The sequence below is a fragment of the Coenobita brevimanus genome, chromosome 64, assembly GCF_032717465.1.
Source record: "Coenobita brevimanus isolate Jiangsu-jjx chromosome 64, ASM3271746v2, whole genome shotgun sequence".
NCBI lineage: Eukaryota > Metazoa > Arthropoda > Malacostraca > Decapoda > Coenobitidae > Coenobita > Coenobita brevimanus.
In genome coordinates, this window is record NC_137017.1 from 5,012,469 (window position 1) to 5,039,221 (window position 26,753).

General features: G+C 41.1%; 1 protein-coding gene across 1 annotated transcript; it reads right to left on the minus strand.

The window, feature by feature from the left end:
- Positions 1-9,957: 9,957 nt before the first annotated feature.
- On the minus strand, positions 9,958-26,263 carry LOC145404628 (uncharacterized). Its single transcript, XM_080276150.1, has 2 exons — positions 26,214-26,263; positions 9,958-12,116 (listed from the first exon to the last, which is right to left on the minus strand). The coding sequence occupies exons 1-2, from the start codon at positions 26,248-26,250 to the stop codon at positions 9,958-9,960; spliced, it is 2,196 nt and encodes a 731-aa protein (XP_080132276.1). The 5' UTR covers positions 26,251-26,263.
- Between the last annotated feature and the right edge of the window lie 490 nt (positions 26,264-26,753).

Here is a 26,753-nt window from a genome sequence, read left to right on the forward strand (position 1 = left end):
GCACCATAGTAGGCCCCACATCACCCTATTATTTGGTTATATGGTTACCACCCAGCACTGCAAATGATTCTCTCCCTGCTAACAGGGAACCATTAGGCTTGTCACTCAGTGTAGAGCCACCTGAAGTAGGAAGAAGAATATGAAAAAGTGACAAAATGGATAAAAGAAATAGGAAGAAAGGAAGCTAGACATCATCATCCGGACCTCCTTTCCCACTCTAGGGTGGGGTGAGGAGTAGCAATGTACAGACAGCCAAAGTTTGCCCAATTCAATAGGCCATGCTTCCATTCCCTCATCACTCATGCCCACGGAATCCTGGCTCCATCTGATAGGCCAAAAGGTTTCACCATGTACTGTAGCTTCACATATACCTATCCGATACAGTCAATCCGAATGCAGTCATGTTAAAAGGAAGGGACCAAATCCCTGGTCATGCACTTCACACAAAATTCACCCAGCCAGCTCGATCTCTGGTCAGTCCCTTAGCCTCACCAACTTCCATACCTCTCATTCTCACACACAAAACCATCATCTTTCTCTACCTTTTTCTTGGCCTACCTCGCCTCCTCCCTCCTTCAAATTCGCTCAGATGTACCATTTTCACCACTCTATTGTCATCCATTCTGTCCACATGACCATACCATCTCAGTACACTCTCTTCACTTCTGGTGTCCACGGACTTCCTCACTCTGCATCTTTCATGAATCACATTATTTGGTATCCTATCCACTCTTTACTCCATATACATTCCTCAGCAGTCCCATCTCCACTGCTCTCACTCTTGACTTCTTATTTTCATGCCACACCATAGCCTCACACCCTTATATTAAAGTTGGAACTAACACTCCTTCACGTAAGCCATGCGCAAAACTCAAGCCTCTATTTCTTGTCAAGGCCTTCATGGCACCAGCTACTTTCCTTTCCTGTGTCACTCTACTTTCCACTTCTTTTGCACAATTTCCTGTCTTTTATATCTCTGCACCCAGGTATTTGAACTTTCTCACCTATTCCAGTCTCTCCATTTATTGTAACATCACACTCGCAGTCACCTTCTTTCTCAATAATCATCGCTTTACTCTTTTCTACATTACCCTCAAGGCACAATGCTCACAGACATCAACAATACTCTGCACCAGTCTACCAAGCTCCTGTCTGGGGTTTGCAAGTAGTACTGCAAAGTCAGCACATGTCAAATTTGAGGTATTCCATCCATCGCCATTCATTACTACTGCCATGCCTTAAACACCTAGGACCACAAGGCATACAAGCACTCACCAACATATCAAACTACAGCTACTCACACAACATAATACCCAACATCTGGAAGCATGGCAACATCATCACTATCCCTAAACCCAACAAAGACCCCACGTTACCCTCCTCACATCGCCCTATCACACTCCTCTGCATCCCCTCTAAAGTCACTGAACGACTGGTACTACAACTAGTCACACCTCACATTCCCCTAGCCCAGTCACAACATGGCTTTGGGCCACTACACTCCACAAACACCCTTCTTACAGACCTTACATAGAGAGTTTTCGATGGCATGAATTCAGCTAGGCCACCACACAGAACACTCCTAATCACAATAGACATTAGCAAAGCTTTTGATGCCATCCCCTGCCACAACCTCACAAGCAAAATACTCAACACAAACATGCACAATAACACAAAAAGATGGCTGGCAAACTACTTAGCAGGCAGATGTGCACACGTAACATTTGCTGGTCAGTCTTCTACACTTCACAAACGGCGTCCCCCAAATATCTGTTTTGTCCCCTACACTCTTTAACCTATACATGCACGATGTACCCACACCCCACACACCACAGATACACACAGCTTCCTATGCAGATGATACAACACTTACATGTACGCACCAAAACACAAACACAGCTGCACACATCATTCAACCTTACCTCAACACACTACAAGAATGGTTCACCACAAACAGGCTCAAAATAGCCCCAGCCAAATCTACAGTAACCCTTCTCACAAACTGGACAGCAGAACACAGTCACATCCCACACCTCACCATAAACAACACTCCCCTACCACACACACACACACACAAAATCCTTGGTGTAACATACAATACATCAATGTCATTTAAACAACACATCTATCTATCTATAGCCCGACGCCCTACTCCCACAAAGGGTGGCCGCAGACAAAACGCCTCCAAGTCGCTCAGTCACCCACCATTTGACTACCCTCCCCCCAACTCACCCCCCCCCTCCCTCATATACCTCTCAACTCCATCCCTCCACCTCATCCTCGGTCTACCTCTCCCTCTCCCTCCCTCCACCTCACCTACATACACCCTCTTAGTCAGTCTTTCATTCTCCATTCTCTTCACATGTCCAAACCACCTCAGTGTATTTCTAATCTTCTCAACCACATCCACATCCACCCCACAGCGTTCCTTCACTTCTTCATTCGTCAACCTGTCCCTCCACGTCACTCCACATGCTCCTCTGAAGTAACTCATTTCCACTGCTCTCACTCTTGACTTGTTCCCCTCACAAACATTAAAAATAAAATAACACCAAGACTCAATGCTTTGAGGTCACTTGCCCGTACAACATTCGGACACAACAAAGAAACCACCACCACAGTATACAAACAATACATACGTTCAGTGATGAATTATGCAAGCCCTGCCTGGGCTTCTAACCTCACCAAAACACACTACAACACTCTACAGACCATACAGAACAAGGCCCTAAAAATAATCACAGGCTGCACAGCTACTACACCCACAGACCACCTACATCAAGAAACCAAAGTCCTCAAAGTCAAGGATCACCTAGACATGAAAGGCACCCAGTTTCTTGCTGCAGCCTCCACAAACCCACAACATCCACTACAGTACATGGCAGCACATCCACCCACACTAAGGAACATCAAAACAACACCCAGCACATGATACCATACACAAATACTGTCATCTCTCCCCTCTCACCCACCTCAGACCAGCTTCCAGAAGCATATCCACACTCAGATCACTCGCTGCTCCATTCAGTCACTTAAAGACAACACACAGCTGCATGCACGGCCTCCTGACATCCACCCTTCTGAATCCTATCTTCCTTGTGAGGACAGGGTCCACCTGGCCAGGCTGAGATGTGGGCACCATTCAGCCCTCTTAAGCTACCAGAAGAGGCTGGATGACTCCGTCGCTTATGCCTGTCCAGGATGCAACACAGCACCCCATACTATTATGCACATTATGGAAGACTGCATTGCACACATCCACCTACGCCAACAACACAACATACACTCTTTGAGAGCTCTGTGGGAAAGCCCGATCTCAGCCCTGACCTTCCTAAGGGACTCGGGGCTGTTCGGCCAGACTGCCTAGGGAACAATTACTACTACTACTAGTGCCATGCTTCTCTCCATTACTTGTGTTTTTACTTCTCTCATCACCCCATTCGTAAACAGGCAGACCCCAATATACGATACCCCTATATGCGATACCCAGATTAGTGATGGTGGTAGAAATACCACCCTACCCTGCCTAACGATGGCCAGACCCCGGTTTAACAATGGTTTTTATTTATTTTTTACTGATTTTGATGATATTTTAGACTTAAATTTTGTGTTTTGGTTGATTTATGAACTGTTTTTAGACTTAGATGAATGTGTTTTAGTCACAGGTGGGGTGAACATTGTCATATTCCAGGTACAGTTTACTAAGTCTGATTTTTTCCAGACCTATTTTTGCTGATTTTCAGATTTTATTTTTGGGTTTAGGTGAGTTATAAACTACTTTCAGGCTTAGTTTAACTTGTTTTAAAGCTATTTTGGGGTTTAGGTTACCTAGAAACTTGGTTTTGTACTCATTTGGGTGAGTTTAGGACTTGGCTGGGAGGGAAACCCAAGGCTCAAAAATGCATCCGTATACTTTACATGTTAAATCGTCCTCGATTTACAATACCCCACCTAGCGATGGGTTTTTACATAACCAATAGCACCATTAAACCAGGGTTTACCTGTATCAGAAGGCCTGGTCATTGACAAACAGGGTGGCTTTAGGAGTAGCAAAAGATGTGTGGATCAAATATTTGCAGTGGAGAAAGCTTGTGAGAAGGACTATAAGGTGTATATGGTATTTATGAATCTGGAAAAGCATGCAACTAAATAGAAGGATTGTGGAAGGTTGTGAGTATGTACAGTAACATACAGTGTAGATGGTACGGTGTAGATGGGGGAGGCGGTGGCTGAATCAGTAGAGAGGCGGCCTGCAGTCCTAATGGACCCATGTTCAAATCCCGGCTGGGGCAGGGAACAGTTTAAGGATTTGAATTTCATAAAAAGCAGATTTTTCTGATCTACCAGATGACCCGCCAACATGTCATAAAGTACCCCCACTAATACCAGTACACCAGTCCTGTAAGAGACAACCCTAGCATGTATTCAATATGGACGGTGGGTGTTAGTGCTGAAGTGGTGACATGTAGAGAGGTGTTTGGTATGTAGGAGGACTACTGGGCCTTGAGAGCAGGCTGTGAAGCCTAGGCCCAGAGTCGGACACACACACACACACACACACACACACACACACACACACACAAAGTACTAAGAACGTACGGCAACAAAGTGAGAACAGATATGACTCTGAGAGAGAAAAGTATGCACTAGTTCTATTTACGAATCACAACTGATTGCTATTATGTATAACATGGGTATCAGTGGCATGGGTGGTAGAGGTCTCAGGTAGGAGAAAAATGTGTGGTAACCCACCACAGTTTGTATCCAACAAGTGGCTGATGGTTTTTCTGTAATCTAAATATGGCCAGAGATGTACAGTGATTTCATATGACTAAATGATCAGACTATGGTAGCTTAGCCTCGGGCCCTCCTAAAACCCAGGCCCTCCAGGGTCCACAAAAGTTACCCTGATTATGGTGTCATAAACGAGGGGATAATTTGCTGTAAAGCATAGTAATGCTGTGTTAGCACTGTAACTGTCATTTGATTAATCAAATGCTCACAATCATTACTAACATTTTCTTTACTACAATTCAGTCATATGAAGCATCTGGTTGTCTAATGATCAAATGCTACTCTCAGTGTAACTGATCTGACTAGAGATAACTGGAGGTAATGATCATATAATGCCACCAAGAAAGTAGACAGGTCACCTATTCTCCAGTATACAAGACAACAGATTGCTATGCTTTGAGACTGCTTGTTATTTCATATACCTAACCATTTTTGCCATCAAATTTTTTACAAACAAGAGCTTCAAAATGGCTGATCTGTATCACAAGTTTTTAGGTTTTTAGCTCACAATACAAATGATGAACATGCACAAAGAAGCTTCAGAAAAAAAAAAAAAGTGCATGAAACCACTTTATCATGGTACACATGCATGTCTGGCCAAGGATTTCAGTCTCAAAAACTTAACACACAGTAGTATAATATAAACGTACTTATTTGTGAATGTATGGACTATTTCACCAAGCACTACTGACAGCTTCAACTACACTTGCTTTTCTGCCTTGATCCATGGATATATGACTGAGATTTTTAAATATCCTAAAACATGTGTTAATTTACAGCATTTTGACATTTTGTCTGAGCTGCTGCAGAGGGATGCCTTCCCATGGTGGCACTGATATAATGAGGCAGTTCTACTGGCCAGTTATATGTCCCTCCACTCCCTCCCTATCCCTCTAAAGAAGATGGTGGACCGCAAGGAAAGGGTATGTGAACCCTGCAGTCCACCTGGCTCATTTCAAAGAGCCTGGGCCCACTGCCAAAACAACAAGCTTGTCTGTTACTTGGATTTTTCAGCAAATATTACTTTGTGTGTTTAAGTATGTAGGCATTCTAGCTCTCAGACTGTCACCCCATCTACACACCTATTCAGATATAAATATCCATCACTCAAGGGTGCACACATTCCAAACAGCTTATCTCTTTATTACCCCTAATGAGGTAGAAGGACCTGAGGCTAGGCTACATCAGGCTGTAATATACAGCTGAGGTGGACAACTGGCTTATGTTCCTAATGACACTATATGATAAAAAAAAAAAAAAAAAACTTCTGCCACCTCTTAGCAATTTAATATGATGTGCAAAGTACATGATCTTTTGCCTAACTGGTGTGACAGACTGAGAGACTATTAAAAATGATATACGAGGTATGTTCAGAAAGTTTTCGACCTTAGACTCCAAAAAAATTAACAGGTAACCTGTTGAGCTAGGACACTATTCCCCCTCAAAGTAGGCCCCTTCTGACTTGATACACATAGTCCTGCATTCTTTCCACTCCTGAAACATTTTTCAAAGTCGGTTTGTGATATCTCCTGCAGGTGCTATGTTGCATATGTCATGATCTCTTCTCTCGGATGAATGTTGCTCAAGACATGTTGGAGTGTGCAGATCGTGATCCAGACTTTCTGAAGACTTTTCACTGGAGATGAGACTTGGGTGTATGGGTATGTCCCAGAAACTAAAGCACAATCATCCTAGTGGAAGCATGCAGGGTCACCTTGGCCAAAAACAGCACAACAGGTCTGCTGCAAGGGGAAAGGCCCTTGCATGTTGGCAGCTTTTTTCAACTACCATGGTGTTGTGCATCATGAATACGCACCAGAAGGTCAGACTGTCAACAAACATTACTACCTCGATGTTATCTGTCGTCTTCGTGATGCAGTTTGATGGAAGAGACCAGACCTTTGGAAAACAGTAAGTTAGAAGCTGCACCATGACAATGCCCCTGCCCATTCTTCCCAACTGATTCAGGAATTTGGCAGGCTCCCTACTCACCACACACGGCTCTGTGCAACTTTTGATTATTCCTCAAGCTCAAAACTCAGCTGAAGGGTTCCCAATTTAAGATGAGAGAGAGGAGATCATGACGAATGTGATAAAGCACCTGCAGGAGATACTGAAAACCGACTTTGAAAATTATTTCAGGTAGTGGAATGAATGTTGGGCTACATGTGTCAAATCAATAGGCTAACTATTTTTTTTACAGCCTAAGGTCGGATACTTTCTAAATAGACCTCATATATTAACACTGTAAGGTTCCTGTGACTCCTGTCACCTAGATCAAATTACTTAGCATATGCACGGACAGATAGTTGTGGTTGGTGGGGGCACTCACCATCCACTTACTAAATGTAGTACTGCTCTCGATTGTCTGCCCTTTCCTCTCTTCCTTCCTTCCTTCCTCTTCTGTCTTTCATTCCTTCACTCTTTCCTCTTTCTTCTGTCTATGGGTGACTCTACACTGATTGACATGCCAAATGGTTTCCTGTACATCAGGAAACCATTTATTACACTGGATGGTAAACATATAACCAAATTATGGTGCCTGGTGGTTTAATGGGCAATTAAGGCGCTCCAATCAGATTGAGCTTGTGCAGGTTTATATCCAAGGGGTTGTTGGGGTTTACTGCTCAGGAAATGTCACTCAGGGATGAGTGAGGCTGGTCACTCTCATCTAGGGATGAGTGAGGCTGGTCACTCTCATCTTAAATGTCAGGATCAACTTACCTAGCCCTAGGCTCCTACACTCCTCATGGGGCAACACTGGATTAGATGATGAATGAATGAGTGAGGGACACAATACTATAGGTATCTTGACCATGAGAGGGTTAATGGTGACAGTAGTAGCATTCTCAGCTCCAATAACTCACTCCAGGTGAAAAACTTCATATGGAGTTGATTTGTTGATGATCAATTCCAATCTGTCTGGCTGAGCAAACTCAACAACCACAGGCAAGCAACTGTCACCCTGTGCAGTTGACAGAACCTAGCCACGGTGAGGTGCGGGGAAAAGTAGAGGTTTGGTTCTTAAGTGCATGCTGCATCTGTGTCTCCACCCAGTTAAAAGGGGCACCATAGCAGGCTTCACTTCATCCCATAATCTGGTTATATAACTACAACCCAGTACTGTAATTACAATAGAAGGAAAAATACTAGGAAGACATGACCATAACAATACAGTATTAGTAAACTTTCCCATTTATGGTTTGATGCATAAGTACAGGCATCCGTCATGTAATGATAAGGTTGCACTGCTGATAATTTAATTGATAATTGAATTATAATCAAGCAAATAGGTTACAACATGGTTCAAGAGGGACAAGGCGTCACAGGTTCGAAGGTTAGCCCTGTGGGGGATAGTAAACCCAAGTCTAAAACAAATCTAAATAAGTTTCATAACCACCTAACACATCACATATGACCACCATAAACTATTGTTGATTAATAATAAACAGAAAACATAATACATAATAAAAGACACAAAAACATAATGCACACACACACAAAAAAAAGACATTTCAAGTACTCTATTTCAGGTTGCTGCTGGGTAACCCCTGTCTGTCTGGCAGGTTATGTGACAGAACCACCTTCAAGCTATATTGCCTTTACATGCTTCTTGCATTCTTTTCTCTGCTCTTTCCTTCCTTCACCAATGTACTTTTCCACTCCTTTCAAGCAACTGATGGTCACCTTCTGCCAACAGTACCCTTAAACTTGCCTTCCAAGACACTTTAGCACCCTGTCTTTGTGCTTTATTTGAATACACTGACGCTCTCTCAGTGTTATTGCATGTATTTTCCTTACCCATTCTGCAATGCCACATCGGACTCGTATGGCCCATTCTTCCCCCCCCCCCCCGACTCTCGGCAAAGGCTTCAGGGCCTATCTCTCGGGGGCAGTAACCTATCCCAAGGCCCAGTAGTCCTCCTGCATCTCCACATGTCACCACTTCGGCACTAACACCCACCATCCATACTGAATATATGCTAGGGCTGTCTTCTACAGGACTGGTGTATTGGTACAGTATTAGCGGGGGTATTTTTACGACATGTCGGCGGGTCATCTGTCTGATCATGAAATTGTGCTTTTTAGGAAACTCAAATCCTTAAACTGTTCCCTGCCCCAGCCGGGAATTGATCCTGGGCCCATTAGGACTGCAGGCCGCCTCTCTACCGCTTCAGCCACCGCCTCCCCCAGTACTGTAGTTGAAAAAATTTCTTTTCTACATAATGCATCCTAAACTGTTTTCTATCACTTAATATTCAATTTTATTCTAATATTTCAACATAAGTAAACTAACACACTGACTCCTTCACCTTCAAACTACAGTAACTATTCTACATCCTGGCAAGTCTCTCCTCTGAAGTGATATCTCTCTAATCTAGTGGAACAGTTTCCTGTTTTCACATAACACAGGTTCCACATGTTTAAACAAATCTACGTGATTTTTGTTATCAATGAAACATAAATGCAGCAAATAAATATTTATTCATACCCTTAAGTGATTTGTCATTAACTAAGCCTACCTTAGAATATAAAAGTATTCTCAAAAAATATACTCTATAAAAAATTTATAATTAAGCTGCATCACAAGGATATCACACTTATGTGGGTATGTAGTTCTCCAGAAGATATTTATCACTGAACCATGACTTAAACAGGGCATTTCATAATACAAAAATATCATCATATATCTACTAGTTACTGATTATCTCTAGTAAAAATACAAAATTTAGCAAGGAACTCTTTACACTGCTAATGCAAAAGAATTACAACATGCCACCCACCAGATTACAGTGCTGGGTCTACATTCACAAACTTATGACCAACACCATTTCTTAACTTGGATTTGCAGATACAATTTGAGACACAGATGGTTTTTACTCTGTCCTTTTCTTGCCCTTCCTGCATAAACAAGAAATTGTTGAGGGTAATTTGCCACTTGTAAATAAGATTAATTTCTATGGAAAGAACAAGAAGCATGGGAAGATGCTACATACTCCTTGTCCTTGCTAAAAAATGAACCTGAAGTATCAGGGAGACTTAAGAGACATGGAAAAATTACAAACACTCATTGTTCTTCCTGTTAAGAACAAATCTGAGTGACAAGGGGGAGCTGATATTAACTTCGCAAATCTAAACTCTGAGATGGAAGCAATTGCAGTATCACAATATGCAATGGATATGTGGAGGGCCTGAGTGAGCAATGCAGTGCAGTTCTTCCTCAGTCAGTCCCCAGAGAGAGAGGTGGCCTACACTCCTCAAGAAAGGCAACAGAGAGAGCGCTTTAAATGAGGCCAGAGTGAGGAAGGGGGACGTTGCTGAGAAGAACTGGAGAGACCGTATAATTCCTGAGCTGACTAGATGTGCTATATGGGTGTCAGTGAGTGCATTCCCCTCCCACTCTGAGGCTACAAACTCAAAAGCCAGGTGTGACACGCAAGAGCTGGCTGTGAGGAGTCTAATCATACTGTCTGAGGGAAGAATCTTCAGAGTGAGGTTCTCCAAACTGCGGAAGGGCTGCTCGGGCATCACTTTAGGGCTGGACAACCAAGAGTCAGCCAGCTGTAAACTCTTTAGCTCAGGGAGTTGGGAGAGCATGATCATAACTCTCTCTGTCAGGTTAAATCCAGTCAGGCTTAATGAGAGCAGCTGATTCATGAAGTGATTCAGAACAGGAAGTAACAGTCTGCCATCCTGCTTAGGTGGCGAAGTAGGTGAGGATGGATAGTAAGTAAGATCAAGCTCAGTAATCTGTTTGAACAGAGTAACTGCTTGTAGGGTCTCCTCCACATACATTTCTACACTGAGTGATATCTCTTTGATGAATGGACAGGCAACATTTAACTGGTGTATCTCGCTGGAAGTGGTTCGTCCAAGGTTGATGCTCAACAGCTGGGTAAGGGGTTGGAGGAGCGGCGGAGGGTCACATTCAGCCTGTCGTAAAATTCTTGCAATCGAACAAATACAATGACCTTCATTCATGGAAGGGTGGTAGTACTGCAAGTTGATAAAGACCAATGGAAGAATACGGTACACAGAAGCTGAAACATTTGGTATGCAAATTGTTAGTTTTCGAAGAGAATGCCCAAGAGGACATCTTCGGATAATCCAGAAATTTCCAGTTCTGACAGCATCTATTGCTTCTTCTGCTGAGCAGTGTGGTAAGTTGCAAAGTTCCTTAATAATTTTTTCTTCACTTGAAGAACTGGCAGGTATATCAAGCTTTAATTCTTGAAGAGAGAGCTGAGAAATTAAATCTAGTGTATCATCACATGAAATGTTGGAGTTTAAAGTTAAACTAACTAATGACGTCTTTTCTACTATTTCTTGTATTACATAGCTGCTCACTGGACTAATTTGCTTATCACTTTTGTATTTCACTCTTGGCAAATGCAGTTTGTTTACTCTTTCCAGCGGAAATTTTTTCCCAATAAAGGACAAAATACTTGTAATGCACTCTGGAGGTATACCAGATACATCTAAAGAGTATTTCCTTCTAGAGAGGTGACCAGCAAGGTCAAGTAGGACTGGTGCTGTCTTGACCCAGTCCAACACCTGGTAGTGGGGAACTGCACAGCCTTGCTCTCCTTCCACTACCTGCAGCCCCAGCTTCATCCACGTCATCTCTATAAGGTTCTCTAATAATAAAGGTGGCAAGTGAGACTTAAGATACTCCGAACAGTTAACATTATTCATCTTTATGCATTCACTATTGAAATTTTCTGGAAACTTGAACAGAGACTGACCTGGATGATTTTTAACTTGGTAACTGGGCAAAGCACTGGATTCTTTTAAACATTCAAAAGTTGCAGATGAAGGCAAACACTCTTCTTGATTATCATACTGTACTTTTTTATATGTCCATCCTTCACTCTGCTTTGGTCTTATATAATCATGACTCATCCTTAGAACATTAAACCTACTTGTGCCTGGATTATTGTGTTTCTTATCCTGGGCTGAAGCTGACCTCATTGTGCAAGGTATCAACATCAGGCTAAATTTCTGCAATTCTGGGTCACAAACACAAACTCCTGGGTTGCCAAGATTTGCAGTATTGTTGTACTTGGTATTCAGGTCAAGGGTGAGGGAGTCAAGATTTGGACTTCCAAGATTAGAGGCGTTGCTGTCCCTGGTGTTCATGTCAAGGATGTTGGAGTATGATGGCTGTGGTGTCATTTCCCTGGCCTCAGCACCCATATATCTTGCCGCCACCCGTCCAGCATGCCCAACCCAGCCCTGCAACCAAGAGGAAGCAGCTGCCGTGGTCAGGTGCTGCAGTGATGGAGGTGAGGTGAAGGTGATGGTGGTCATGGTGCTTTCACCTGCAAGGGAGGAGGTACTGGCTTCATCTGTATACATGTTCTGTTACAGTTAGTAGAGTACAGTACAGCAGGTAATTTATTTTAAACTGGGTCACATTTTAAGTGGCTTTGGAGATTTTTGCAACCTATCTAATCAGCCATTTAGTTTGCACATTAAACCTCTTGTACCCTTTTGTATGTTACTGATGCAGAATGTCAACATTAATACAGTGCAACACAAATAACATAAAACTGCTAAGGAAGAGGTACTATAAAGCCTCCTAAGCCACCTAGATACAGCCCAATGTCTTAGAACCATGTGAAAATCTAGTGATATCTCCATCCATTTGTACTCAGCTTAGGTGAGAGAAGGTGCTGGCTTCAGTTTGCATGCATTTGCAGTTATGATAAACAGTATCTTTTCTACCATCTTGCATCAGGTCAAATCAAGTGAGACCTTGTAAAATTTATACAGCTAGTGTAAGTATTGAGATTATTACCTTTAGTTCTCTGTGCATGATTTATGCCAGTGAGACTGGGCCAAGATACTGAAGACTGGAACGATGAGTGTGTGGCCTATTTTACTGGACATTCATCAACGACAGTTCTACTTTCCTACTTTCTCCTTCCTATGCTTGGATCCTATCTATGCTATTTCGCTGATAGGACAAGGTTAAGATGATGATAATGGTGTTTAGTACTGACTGAACACAAATGAAGCCAATTATATGCTGTGCAAAATCGACTGACAGTGACAGGAACAGAATCAGCTACTCTTTACCCTAATTTGGATTAAAATTGCCATCTCTCCATCTTGAATGCTGAGTTTTAACACTAGAATATCACTCTGGTCACGAAGAGGTGCTATGGCAAGGATGCAGAACTGTAACATTATCTTTCATGTTACTGAGCTGCGTGAAAGAAGCTGCTAAATAACGAAAATCAGGGCCAGGTTAAGATGAAAGGAGTATGGCAGCAGCAAGAATAAAACAGCTAAAATTCTCGTGTAGCGAAAGTTACTGGACACTATACCGTACGGTATACCTGTTTAGTTTTCATCTAACTTGGCTACATACACAACTTAAATATCTGTACACAGGGCTTTAATCTTTAAGTTACGAGGTAAAAATTACCCTCCTTGGTAACTAGTCAAATTTATCCTCCGATATGACCACCTGACTATCAACTAAACTGAAAAGGGGGTACGAATCTGTCACACGCAAAGAAACCGGCTATTGTTAACCCATAACAGGAAAGTCATTCGTTAGCTGAATGAAACTTTCTAGAAATGATATGAATAAAATTATAATTTTGTTCTCAAGTCACGAAAGGTACACGAAAACAGGACGATGAGTAATGCAAAGTACAAGAATACTGTATAATGAGTACAACCGACCCTCATCCAAATATAATTTCAGCCTACGCCCCATTAACGCCATCCCCAGGCTGAATAAAACTGGTTTGGGGGAGCATAAGGTACATGTAAAAGAGGTCGTCCTGGGTGTAAAGTGGCTGAAAGAACCACAAGAATGTACACAAAAGCAGCAAACAATGTATTTAGAGCACGTTGCAGGTACAAGCTACAGCCAGTTAAACTTTATTATCGTCTTTACTATACTGAAATGGTAATCCACGATAATAATGATAGCGGCGGCGGCGACGGCGGCGGCGAAGGCGGCAGCAGCAGTAGTGTAGTAGTAGTAGTAGTAGTAGTAGTAGTAGTAGTAGTGGTGGTGGTGGTGGTGGTGGTGGTGGTGGTGGTGGTGGTAATAGTAGTAGTAGTAGTAGTAGTAACAATTATAAAAATACTGTCAATCCCTTAGTCAGAGGACTTTTTGTTTCTTTACTTCCTGCTACCAACTTACAATTTTATTCCGTTCATGGGATGCAAGAGAGTTGTTATTCTTACTTCTCCACACGACTTTATTCAACTTGAGATAGATTTTGAACTGGACGGATTAGATAAAAGCCTTCATTCATCTTTCCAATACCAAGTGACTCTTATTGAATAAGGTCGTCCGGCAACATGAAGCTCAATAATAAGTCACCGGACTGAAGGGGTTAAGGGAGATCTAACGCCGCTGAGTTAATCATCCGGCGGAACCAATAATAAAACAGACCATCTACTGAAGCGGCTATCACTCTTTTAAATTTATTAACCAAGCAGCGGACAAAACCCTCACAGAACATTACAAATATCAAAGTTACTTAGGGCACATCACAAAGCGTTCTGAGAACATTTTATGCACTGTGCACATTACAAGAATTCACGGCACATAAACAATTTGGAACACATTTCAAAGCATTCATAAAAAGTACAAAGCATTTACGATGCATTGCAAAGGACGGAGCACATTACATAGCACTGAGAGCATATTACACAGACTTAAGAGCACATTCCAGAGAGCCTACATGAACCTTGTAATAATTACGGAAGAAGTGCATCCGAATACCAGAAATATATTGTATGCAATGCATGACCACAGTACTTCAGAACGATTCACGATCATGAAATCTTTTCTAAGGCACTGAAACAATCCAGAAAAAAAAAAAAAAATACAGGACTCGTTTCTGAACTCACTAAACATATAGCATGAGCAACATTTACAGCACAAGACAGCACAACATGCACTTGGTATAATTCAGCTATTATTCCCACACTATCAATATAACAATCCCCTCCACCACCACCCCAGAAAAAGGACCATTTGCTTCTGAACTCATGAAACATGAAGTACAGTATACTAAGCATCAGAGAAATTAGAGTACCGCACATTACAATTTTAAATCACAATGACACCAATTTTTCTCAGCATCATTACAATTTTGAATCACACTGACACCATTTTTTTTCTACATCAATTAAGCAACCCCCCCCTAAAAAAAAAAAAAAAAAAAAATCGAACTCACCATGCACAGGACAAAAAAAATCGAACTCACCATGCACAGGACAAAACTGCATTACATGAAAGTAACTCGGACTATCCTTTCGAAGACATCAGAACAACAATACACGAAATGAAGTGTGCATCGCTCGTTTCTGAACTTACGCAACGCACTACAATGATGCAACTTCCCAGTTTACACGCGTCAGACAATACAATCTCCCAAGGAAATGTTCAGCGTCGCGCCTATCTCCCAACCCCAAGCGGGCGCGGCCAGAACTATACTGCCACTCCCGCCAAAATCCTCCCAACCTCGCATCTGCGGCATCTCTCTGCGCTGAGTCTTACCTACCACGTTCCAAATACGCGCCACCACCAGTCACAATAATTAACAAAACGAGAACTGCCGGGCGTTTTTTCCCTGAGTTTTTATCAAGTTATGTCATAGGGCCGAATGCCAATAACAATGCCATGGTCAGCTTAACCTCACTTAGTCTGGCACCCTCCGTCAATCTCATTTAGCTTTTTAAAAATAATCTCATAGTAAGGAAAATTTTTGTATCTTGATAACTCGTTATTTACAACAGCACTCCATCACTATGCTACCTCATATCTTGGCTCCTCGATGGTAGTAACAGCCAGTATTAACCCTTGTCCATGCTGGTGAAAACTGTACCTGACACATTCACATTACTATGATGTGCGAGTGTGTGCAATCAGTGTTGCTGCTCCTCAACCACTACCTACCTAACTAACTATCGGCAACGTTATATAACAGTATAAACTCGTGGGCCACTACAAGAAATCCATCCTGATCCGTACAAGCCGTATTCCCAGTGGCTCTGGAGATTTCGTAACATCTCTTGTTTAGCTGTTTATTCCGCATATTATACTTCAGTGTCCTCTTGTATGTTAGTGATGCAAACTGTATCGATATTAAAGTATATAAATACCATAACAGAAAAGATTAAGGTAAATTTATAACCAGTAACTGTATATAACTGTACTTCCTGAAGAAGGTGTGTGGCAAGACCCACCACCTTCTAATACCCACCACCTTCTTTTGTTGTATATGTACTCTGTATACCTTTACAACAATAAATATTTCAATCAATCAATGTGTAATACAAAAAGTACATCGCAAAGGAAGAGGTGCGACAAAGCCTCTTATGCCAACCAGACTAGGCCTATGGACTTAAATTTCATGTTACTGCTTGCGAAAACTAAAAGTGGACACGACACTTATCACTCTTGTATCTGCTACACTATCACCGTCATTCGTTCAACGCCTGGACAATCAACACGTGGTACCTAGGAAGCACTATCTCACACGCGTTCAATTGTACGATGAACTTGGAATTAAAAGCCGACCCAAGTTTACTCGATATATAAAATAAATCAGAACATAAATAGCATCTCTCACGTTCTATTCCAGCTAAATTTAGACGATTTTATTCAGCTGAGTGAGTCAAAGGCGCCTGAGTATTAGCAAACTGATGTGGATATACAGTAGATGACTGGATGAACAAAGATATACAGTATATATATATATATATATATATATATATATATATATATATATATAGAGAGAGAGAGAGAGAGAGAGAGAGAGAGAGAGAGAGAGAGAGAGAGAGAGAGAAAGAGAGAGAGAGAGAGAGACATAACTGATTTCTGTCGGGCAGGTAGGTGACTCCATCATTATATCCTCGTCGTTTAAGATAAACACGCTCGCCTGATCACATTTTTACGCTACGAGGAGAATGATCGCTGACTTCTCGTATCTAAGATGTAGCCCACATAAATAACATTTTTTTTTTTTTTTTAAGGTGCTGGAGACTGACGCCTTCACGTGGTGGCATCGATGTTACCGGAAGCCCCACTGCCTGTTATATAAATCCCCCTCTATCCCTTCCTATCCCCTTAAACGAAGCTGGTGGACCGAAGAAGGCCAACCTAAGCCTCCAGTCCACCGGGTTCACGTTCAGATGAGCCTGGGGTCATAAAAACAACCTAATTCAGGATTAATTTACCGAAATGAACTTCTTCACTGATTGTGATCTTTCCCGACGTGAAAAGCCTGATGGTAGCTTGATTATGATGAACAATACGTATGATATATGTAAGATCTCAAGCTAGGGTTCCCAACGACCTGAGAGACGACTGAATTAGGCACATGTTTATCTTAATCGTCATATACAGAGTGTGAGAGAGAGTGAGGAAAAAACAGGAGGGTTCTCCCTGTATACATTAAATCTTATCTCTTGCTAGGATTCCCGACGACTTTGTTTACTGCTGTATTTCCTGGACAAAGCGGGGAATATCCTGATATATGACTGATGTATCTGAATATTTCCAGCTTTAACCAGTCTTCAGATTAACTAGAAAGCATAAACAGTGAGAAGGTTGAGCCTTTATATACTTTAGATTCGTTTTTTTATGCTAGGATTTCGGCAGATTCTAACATTTTAAAGGCTGTATTCTTATCAAATTCGCAATACCTCGTCCTTAGTTTTCTTTTTGCATCTCATAGCTTATCCATCTATTTTATATTATACATTTAATATAGACATACAGTAATATGAATAAATACTACAACTGGGATACACTATAGCGCACAATAAATATAAGCACATGAAAAAAAAAAAAAAAAAAAAAAGGAAAATAGTGCAGGTCCCTTTGTTCAACGTAACATCGGTGCTGCTACGTCGACTGTTAACAGCTCTGAGGTCAATGGTCGTGGGGTCAGGAGAACACTATTATATAATGACAGCGACTGATCTTTCTACTGTAGCCTATCTATCTATCTATCCCCTCTATCTACCAGCCAACCATGCACTACGCCGAAGTTACATCTCTTCTATAATCTATTTATCTATCTGTCTACTTTCCTACCTAGCTATCTACAAGCCAACCATTTACTGCCCCACCAGGATCGTGGAGGTCCGAGGCTAGCCTGCTTCGTTCATACATTTATGGCGTGATCAGTCGCCTTTCCCTGAGTAGCATCACGTGGGCGACAAACCTCAACCATTCCTTAAATGAAAGCGTAATCCAACTCGACCACCAGACATCCATTCGGTTATATGGTTACCACCCAACGTAGTGAATGGTTTCCTGGGCTACACAAAGCTCTATGACTTGCCACATAGCGTAAACCGTAACGTTACCTAAAACCAGCACTACGTTTAATGAGTGGATGGTAACCGCCCTCACCTACATTACCTATTTTCATTACCGTAGTACAAATGTAGTGGGTTTGATCCGAGAACATGAAAAATACATAAAATATCTGCATCTTTATCTTCAATGCATTATTATAAACAGGATGGGTAAGATACAGAAACGGGAACACACACACACACACACACACACACACAATATACACATAGGAAAACACAACAATACTTCAGATCCTATAATTATTCCACAACCAAATAAACACACACACACACACACACACACACACACACACACACACACACACACACACACACACACACACATATTCTCCAGAAAAGTGACGGAACGAGCTGCGTCAACTTCTTACGTAAACACAACGCTGTGCGGCCCAATTCGGTCCCCTGTGTTGTATAATGAGAGAGAGAGAGAGAGAGGGGGGGTGCGAAAAATATAGATTCTTGGTTTTGCGACTTTTCTTCATTTTTACGGCTTAGTGAGTTAGAAATTGCAAATACTAACTTTATGTAATCACCAGTCTATGTTTTTTTTCCCTTTTCTTTTTCCCTTTTCTTTTTTCCTTTCTTTTTCAAGGCCGGTACTCCTGGGTATTGATTCAGTCTAACAGCTGACGATTTTGTTCAACTGAGAAAGAGGCTAAAAAAAAAAAAAATCGGGTAACTTTTTTCTGCCATTGATAAACCCGAGATTTTTTTCTTTCTTTAATGGAACTAACTCCTGACGATTTTCTTAAGTCGAGAGAAATACTGGCACTAGACAAATTAATAGTTTGATAATAAAAAAAAAAATCTTAATAATATTCACGTTATTATCTTCCTCCTCATAATCATCATCGTATAATTAAGCAGATTTTTGCCATTATCAAAAATATATCGGATAATTATCTTACCACAATGCAAACAGTATAAATATAGGAAGAATATACAGATTGCTTACAGGGAAACAATTAATGCCATCTTTTTTTTTAAATTACTGAAAGAATGTCGATAGGTAGATAGATATACAGATACAGATGTTTGGATATATAGATACAGTAGATAGATATACACTCTGATTCAAATAGATAACAATAATTCCCTTGAAATTTGTCCACCACTGGTTAAATTTACTTATTTACGTAAAAAGGACGCCACACACACACACACACACACACACACACACACACACACACACACACACACACACACACACACATTTGGGGGTGGGCATGGTCCAAAATCAAGGAAACACAAGTTAGGTAGTGAAGAAACAGCCTTAAAAATGTCTTATATAAAGGAGTTCCGTGCGTGGTTGCGTTGAGAGAGAGAGAGAGAGAGAGAGAGAGAGAGAGAGAGAGAGAGAGAGAGAGACAGAGAGAGAGAGAGAGAGAGAGAGAGAGTGGGGAAGGGGGGGGAAATGACAAAGCAAGTGCAGCATGAAGGCGAAAGGTGAGAAGGAACACAGTATAGAGGGAAGGGGGGGGGGCGGCGAGAAGTAAGGGGATATCAGGTGGGGGGGGGGATTTGAGGAAGGGGTAGGGGGATTATATACAGCTGGGTACATCTAAACCCCCTAGCAACATTCCCTCACTTTCCTTCCTCCTTCTCCCCCCAAGGACACCCCCTCCAACCCTTTCATGGGGGGGGGGGTTTGTTTACTGCAGGTTGGACTAGGATGGATCACTTAGGCGTTTTGGGGCATCCTGGGTACGTACAATCTGTGGTTCGTATTTCAAGTTCTTCGGGGATCACGCAACACTTCTGCATCAGCGATTTAATTTGCACCTGACACTTAATAATCCTCTCGTATGTTACTGGAGCAAAATGTGTCCATGTATATTAAATGCATAATAATAATAATAATAATAATAATGAACAGGAGGGAAAATAAATCGCTATGGAAAAGACACTATGAAGTTTTCCAAGCCAAATATGAGATCTGTGGTAAAGCTGAATCATTTATAATTTCCAGGAGGGTCTGTGTTAGGGTGCGTTAGGGTACTTTTTATTTTGCAGGACGCCTGTGTTGGGTTAGGTCTGGCTGGGTTAAGTTAGACTGAAAGGTTAGGGTTTGTTAGGGTCTGGTTTGGTTAAGTTAGGTTCTGTTGTTAGGGTTAGGTTAAGTTAGGTGGTTAGGGTCACGTTAGATTGGGTTGTTGGGTTAGGTAAGGTGGCAATGTTAGGTCAGGCTAAAAAAAAAAAAAAAAAAAAAAAAAAAAAAAAAACAGCGCGATGCTGTAATGTGGCCATCCGTTTGTTACCAGTCCTCTTCACTGTGCTGAATATAATCGTCTGGTGGTAGTATGCATAAAATTAAAACAGTATACTGTACAATTAATACATTGCAGAATCCTCTACTCCTTCCTTGCTGCATCCTAGGTCAATCAGAGTAGAATATTTGGCCATGGTTGAGTTATTCGTTATCAAGCCAATCACAGTTATAAGTATAATCGCCGTACTGTGCTAAATGTGCTAAACATAATCGCTCAGACGCTTCACTCTGCTAAATATAATCTTCCAGACGCCTCACTGCGCTAATTATAAGGTTATATATATATATATATATATATATATATATATATATATATATATATATATATATATATATATATATATATACAGAGAGAGAGAGAGAGAGAATGCGTATACCGGGAAACATAAAACGGTAAGACACCCTCCTAACTTCTGGTGAATTCGGTTCTAGATCTGAAACAGTAAAAAAAAAAAAAAAATTGTAAGAGAAATATGAAGTTAGACACAAAATACTAGGAACTACTGAAAAACGCGCAGTAAGATAATATATAGACGGTGGCAGACAAATATGGACAGGCGAATACAAAGACAGACAGACGGACAGAGAGGCAGGCAGAGGGAAAGACAGAGATACAGACAGATGAGCAGACAGACACAGACACGTAGAAAGATAGATAGACACATATAAATAGATACACAGATAAAACGTGGGACGAATATTCACCTACTCACTTCTTTCCACTTTGATCTGCGTTTTAATATATACCTACGCTGTGTAAAGTCTGCCTTACTGCTCTACCCATGAATGATTTGCAATATGGTACGTCAGGGAGGGAAGTGAAGGACATGCCCTGGGTGTGACGCAGTGGAAAAACAGACGAAAAAAAGAAAATTTTTTTTTGTCCTTGTGTATACATAAACAAGGATACGTAAACAATTAGAGTAAAAACAAAACAACTGGGTCAAGGGGTGCTGATCAGGGAACTTCTAAAATTGACCAGCCTTTGTTCTGGCACTAGTCCTTTGTGTGTGTGTGTGTGTGTGTGTGTGTGTGTGTGTGTGTGTGTGTGTGTATGAGAGAGAGAGAGAGAGAGAGAGAGAGAGAGAGAGAGAGAGAGAGAGAGAGAGAGAGAGGCTACACAATAACAATAACAAATAATACTGTACTTGAAGTGTTTGTCAAATGGCGGAACATTAACCACAACCTTGGACGTTATTAAATCCCCCCCCCCATCTCTCTCTCTCTCTCTCTATCTCTTTTACTTGAGGAAGATGGTTAGGAGTACTCGGAATGGAGCGTGGATTTGACTAGTAAGCAGACTCATTTCGACCTCAAAACTAATTTTCACTGAACATCAATGAACAACTCAGGAATTAGGATGTAGGAGTGGCCCGGTTCTATCAGGTTATAATAAAACGAGTATAATAAGACAACCTAAATCAGAACTCTTAATCACTTCCTTCATGTGACTACGTGCTACCTCCAGACGATTTTGTTAAGATTAGCAGCTCAGTAAGGAAGGAGGTTGTGAAGGCTATTTTACTCCTCCAATTCGATGTCTCTCTCCTAAGCTGATCATAATGAGGAGGTTAACAGCAAATTCCTCTTCCGTCACCATCACACCTACAAATGCTGCCTGGACCACAGCAGCAACAATGACACCTTCAGCAAAGGCAACAGCAAAAACAAAAATTGCATCATCTTCTGCTAAGGCAACAACAACAACTTGAGGCCCCCCAGGGAGGTAATCACACCAGCTGCGAGCCAATACATGTCTAGCGCGGCTCGGAATATGACCTTGACCTTGACCTATTTTCACCAATTTCGAATTCGTAGGAAATTTTCATCCCTACAGCACACCTGTAAAATTTTGCGATGATATCTTGAGCAGTTGCGAAGTAATCGAGGTAACAGACACACAGACCTTGACCTACTTTCACCAATTTCGAACTCGTGATCGATTTCTTTTCCCCTACTACATAACTGTAAAATTTTGTGATGTTATTTTGAGCGGTTGGGAAGTTATCGTGCTAACTGACACACAGACAGACAAACTGAAAACAATATCAGCTTTGCTATCGCGGCTGGAAATAACAACAACAGCAACATCTCCAGCTAAGGCAACAACAACAAAAACAACAACAACATCATCTTCAGCCAGGGCAATAAGAACAACGACATTAAGGTTATCTCCGGCAACCACAACAAATACTTCAGCTAAAGCTACAACAAAGACAACAACAACACAACAAGGACAAACACACGAACAACCAATTATCTTACATCAACAACAACAAAAACAACTTCAGCTAAGAATATACGATTTTAACAATGAAACTCTCAGTAGCCACATCTAAAAAAACAAAACAACAAAGAACAAAAACAAAGCACATGATGTTATCGCGAGAGGATTACTTTTATCTTCTAATCTCGGCCAGACCCTGAGTGACTAAGCCAGTAAATGAGGAGGAGGAGGAGGAGGAAGAGGAGGAGGAGGAGGAGGAGGAAGAGAGAGAGAGAGAGAGAGAGAGAGAGAGAACACCCATACCCAGCCAATTAGATTATTATTACTCGACACACACACACACACACCTCTTCATTACCCGCTTCAGTACGGCGACGTTTTTTTTCACCTCTTCATACGCCAATTTTTATCTTATTAATCTCTTCAATACGGTTACTTCTTTTGTCTATTTACACACATCTCATTTATCTACAATTAACCTATCTATCTGACTATATACATTTATCTATCATTAAATAACCTGTATGTCTGTTTATATACATCTCATTTATCATTTAATTAACCTATCTGTCTATTCATACACGTCTCATTTATCTATCACTAATTAACCTATGCAATCAATTTATATATATCTCATATGTCTATCATTTAATTAACCTATGTCTATTATAATCTCACGTATCTATCATTAACTGACCTATCTATCTGTCTATTTATATACATCTAATTTATCTATCATTCATTAACCTATTTGTCTCTACATACACCTCATTTATCTATCACAACCTATCTATTTGTGTCTCATTTATCTTTTAATTTCTTGACCTGTCTATCTATATAACGTCATTTATTGATCTGAATGGCAATGACTTTCCTAAGACTGAAAAAAAATAGTCTAATTAGCTAAATCGAACTACCTAAGTATGACAAACCCAGTGATTTACTTAATACAGATAAAAATGATGATGATGATGATGATGATGATAATAATAATAATAATAATAATAATAGTGTCTGATAATTCCTATTCCTCACGTAGTCTATGCTTGTCCACCTGTCCTTCACTATAAATATCTGTGCCTATTTATATGCATCTACACACCTCAACCAATCTGAACCTGGAAATGTTCGCGTGCTGTCACGTACGCCTCCTCGTCCTCCATCTCTCTCTCTCTCTCTCTCTCTCTCTCTCTCTCTCATCCAAGCTTTGTTTAATTCATCTATCTGTATTATTTGTTTATCTAACTGTATCTCATCCTGACCTCAAGTGACCTTCTTCCTGTTAGATTACACTCGTCCAAGACACGTTATCTAAGATATGTGTTCTCTCCCCAGCCTTATCCGATCTGTCCATTTGTACAGCACCAGCTCGTATCGCTGTTATCGCTGCTCACTGTCCCTGTGAACCCTGACCGCTTGTCCTTCCCTTTACGGCGGACATGCAGCACCTGTCTATCCACACACATCCCTTTTCCGTCTGGTCAATTAGGTCAAAATTTTCATGCACTCAGTAATTCAATTACGCTTTCTTTTTAATTTTTCTTTTTTCCTTTTTTTTAAACTTTCCTGTTTGCCTTAATTTCTTAAATTCTGGCTTATATATATATATATATATATATATATATATATATATATATATATATATATATATATATATATATATATATATATATATTTAGAGCTTCTTCTCCCACCTTTGTGCATTAATGCAAACTATCTGAATCCTTTTCATCCTGTGATCTATCCTAGTAATAATAATAGTCTGGAGGAGGGTAAAACACAATCATCAAGGGACAGCAAAGAAAATAAATGAATAAAAAAGACCCTCTTGTGAAAATACGTCTCAATCCCAGACCCTACAATCACTACACTTCGGTCAGATACTTTCATTTTAATAGTGACACACACACACTCTCTCTCTCTCTCTCTCTCTCATAGTACTTCCCCCTGGTGCTTGTGCCTATCAACGGTCCTGAACTGACTCATAGCTGTCGCCTGAAATGACTCATCCATTTTACCGCAGTTTCCCCTACCTCTCCTCGGCTCGTCTGATTCCCTATTTTCCCCCACTTCCTCGTTTTCTATTATATCCTACTTATTTTTAACTATAGCATCCGTACACACGTTTGTTTTTTCAATTTTTGTTTTTTCCTTCCCATCCTCTTTTCTGTTTTCTCTCGTTTCCTCAGTTACTCTCGAGGCCACATTCTCGTCGATTAAGAAAACTCCCTAACACCTCTTCCTAAGCTATTTATTTTGTATTTACACCTTGCTGTCCTCTTTTGTGTTATTTAAATAATTCTAATATCACCATACTCTTCATAAATAATGTACAAAATTATGTTAACCGTCCGTATCCAAATATAAATCGCTAATGAAGAGGTGCTAGAGAGCGTCCTTAGCTGACAAGAATACGGACTTTGCGTGAATTTCCCAACTCTAAACCACTGCAACACCACGCCCTTTTTTTTTTTTTCACTGGATGATCAGGCGTGCTAACCAAACCTAACCCTCAAACAATAACCTAACCAAACCCTGATGTACTAACCCTAACTCTACTAGACAAACCCGGCCTAACCTCGTAAACTATTATCTAACCTAACCTTAACGTAATCTAACAATCTTACCTAACCTGAAAGAAAAAAAAAAATTATGGCGTTAACTCCTGACTGCGATACGGGACTGATCCACCCACCCACCCACCCCGTTCCGTAGCCTTGGATGCGTCGCGATTAGGCATTATCTTAAACCTGAGATACCCGGCCACTCCCTCGTTTGGGGAAAGCCCTTGACGTCGGCCTCCCTTACGCAGCTGTGCAGAGGTGACAGTCAGGCGTGGGTGTGACCAGCCTTGGACGTAAATATATCTGAACAGAGGGACATTAAGTCTGATGGTGATAAATTCAGGTTGGGTGCATACGTGAACTTCAACTGTATGCTGTTGGGTGATTAATTTACCCTGGATGCATACACCTGAACTGAGATATTGTGATGGGGATAAATTTAGGTTGGATGCATACCTGAACTTTTATTACTGTTGCATAATCTGTCACCGTAAATTTCTCACTTCTACAAACAGCAGATATTTTATCACTCTACCGAATCAAGCGATCACATTCTTATCTCATTAATTAAATCGTACGAGCGTTGGTGGCCATGATTCCTCCTGTAAATACCGCTACATAACAAATTAACACACGACTAAGCCAATTAAACTTAAACAAATATATGTACACTACAGTAGCTATGCGTATGAGGCCAATTTGAGCTTGGTGTTTTGCTAAGTTACGAAACTATTGCGTAATCAACGAGACTAAATATTTCTCTCTTAGTCTATTGTCCACACCATAAAAGTAGCAATCATTCAACCAAAAGAACTAATAATATTACATAAATTATACCACTAACATCAAAACAATATCAATCACTATCAGAGCAATCTGGATTCAACCACTTTCTATACATAACACACTTTCTAAACCTAAACACGCGCCAGTGAATCAGCACGTCCCACGCGCGCACTCAACACAATCCAGCCACGTGGCTCTATTTGTTTACCTCCATCAGCTGACTGAGAGCCGAGAGAGAGAGACATACACACACGCTCCGTGCCAGACGTTCTGCTCGCTACTGGCTTGACTCGTCGACCCCCATGCACGTAGCTCCTGCTTCTTACGTCACAAGGTCAGACAAGTGAGAGGGAGAGGGAGAGGGCACAGGGGAGAGAATAATCAAAGATCCTGATTTACTTCTCATCACTGAATATTAGTACTACCTTCTATTTCACCGTCTGTACCACTGTCTACCACCACTTCTGTTTCATCGTCTGTACCACAGTCTACTCTGACTATTATATGTTGCACCGTCTGTGTCTTCTATCTGCCTTACCCCAAACTCCCCTATAACCTTCAAAGGTACAGACAGGGAGGGCTGAGGGACCGGGATAGAAAGGGGAGAAAAGGTAGGGTTGGAGGGGGGATTGGCATGGGTAGGGGATAGATGCGAAACGTGTGAGAATGCGCGATAGGGAAGGGAAGGGGCAACGGTAGGGAAGAGAAGGGCAGAGGAAACGTATATGGAGATACGGAAATGAAGGAC

Coding starts and splice junctions, on each gene's coding strand:
- LOC145404628 (XM_080276150.1), bottom strand. CDS start 26,250: ATGTCTCTCTCTCTCGGCTCTCAGTCAGCTGATGGAG. Junction 12,117..26,213: donor CTCTCAGTCAGCTGATGGAG/GTAAACAAATAG, acceptor CCTCCCTTGCAG/GTGAAAGCACCATGACCACC.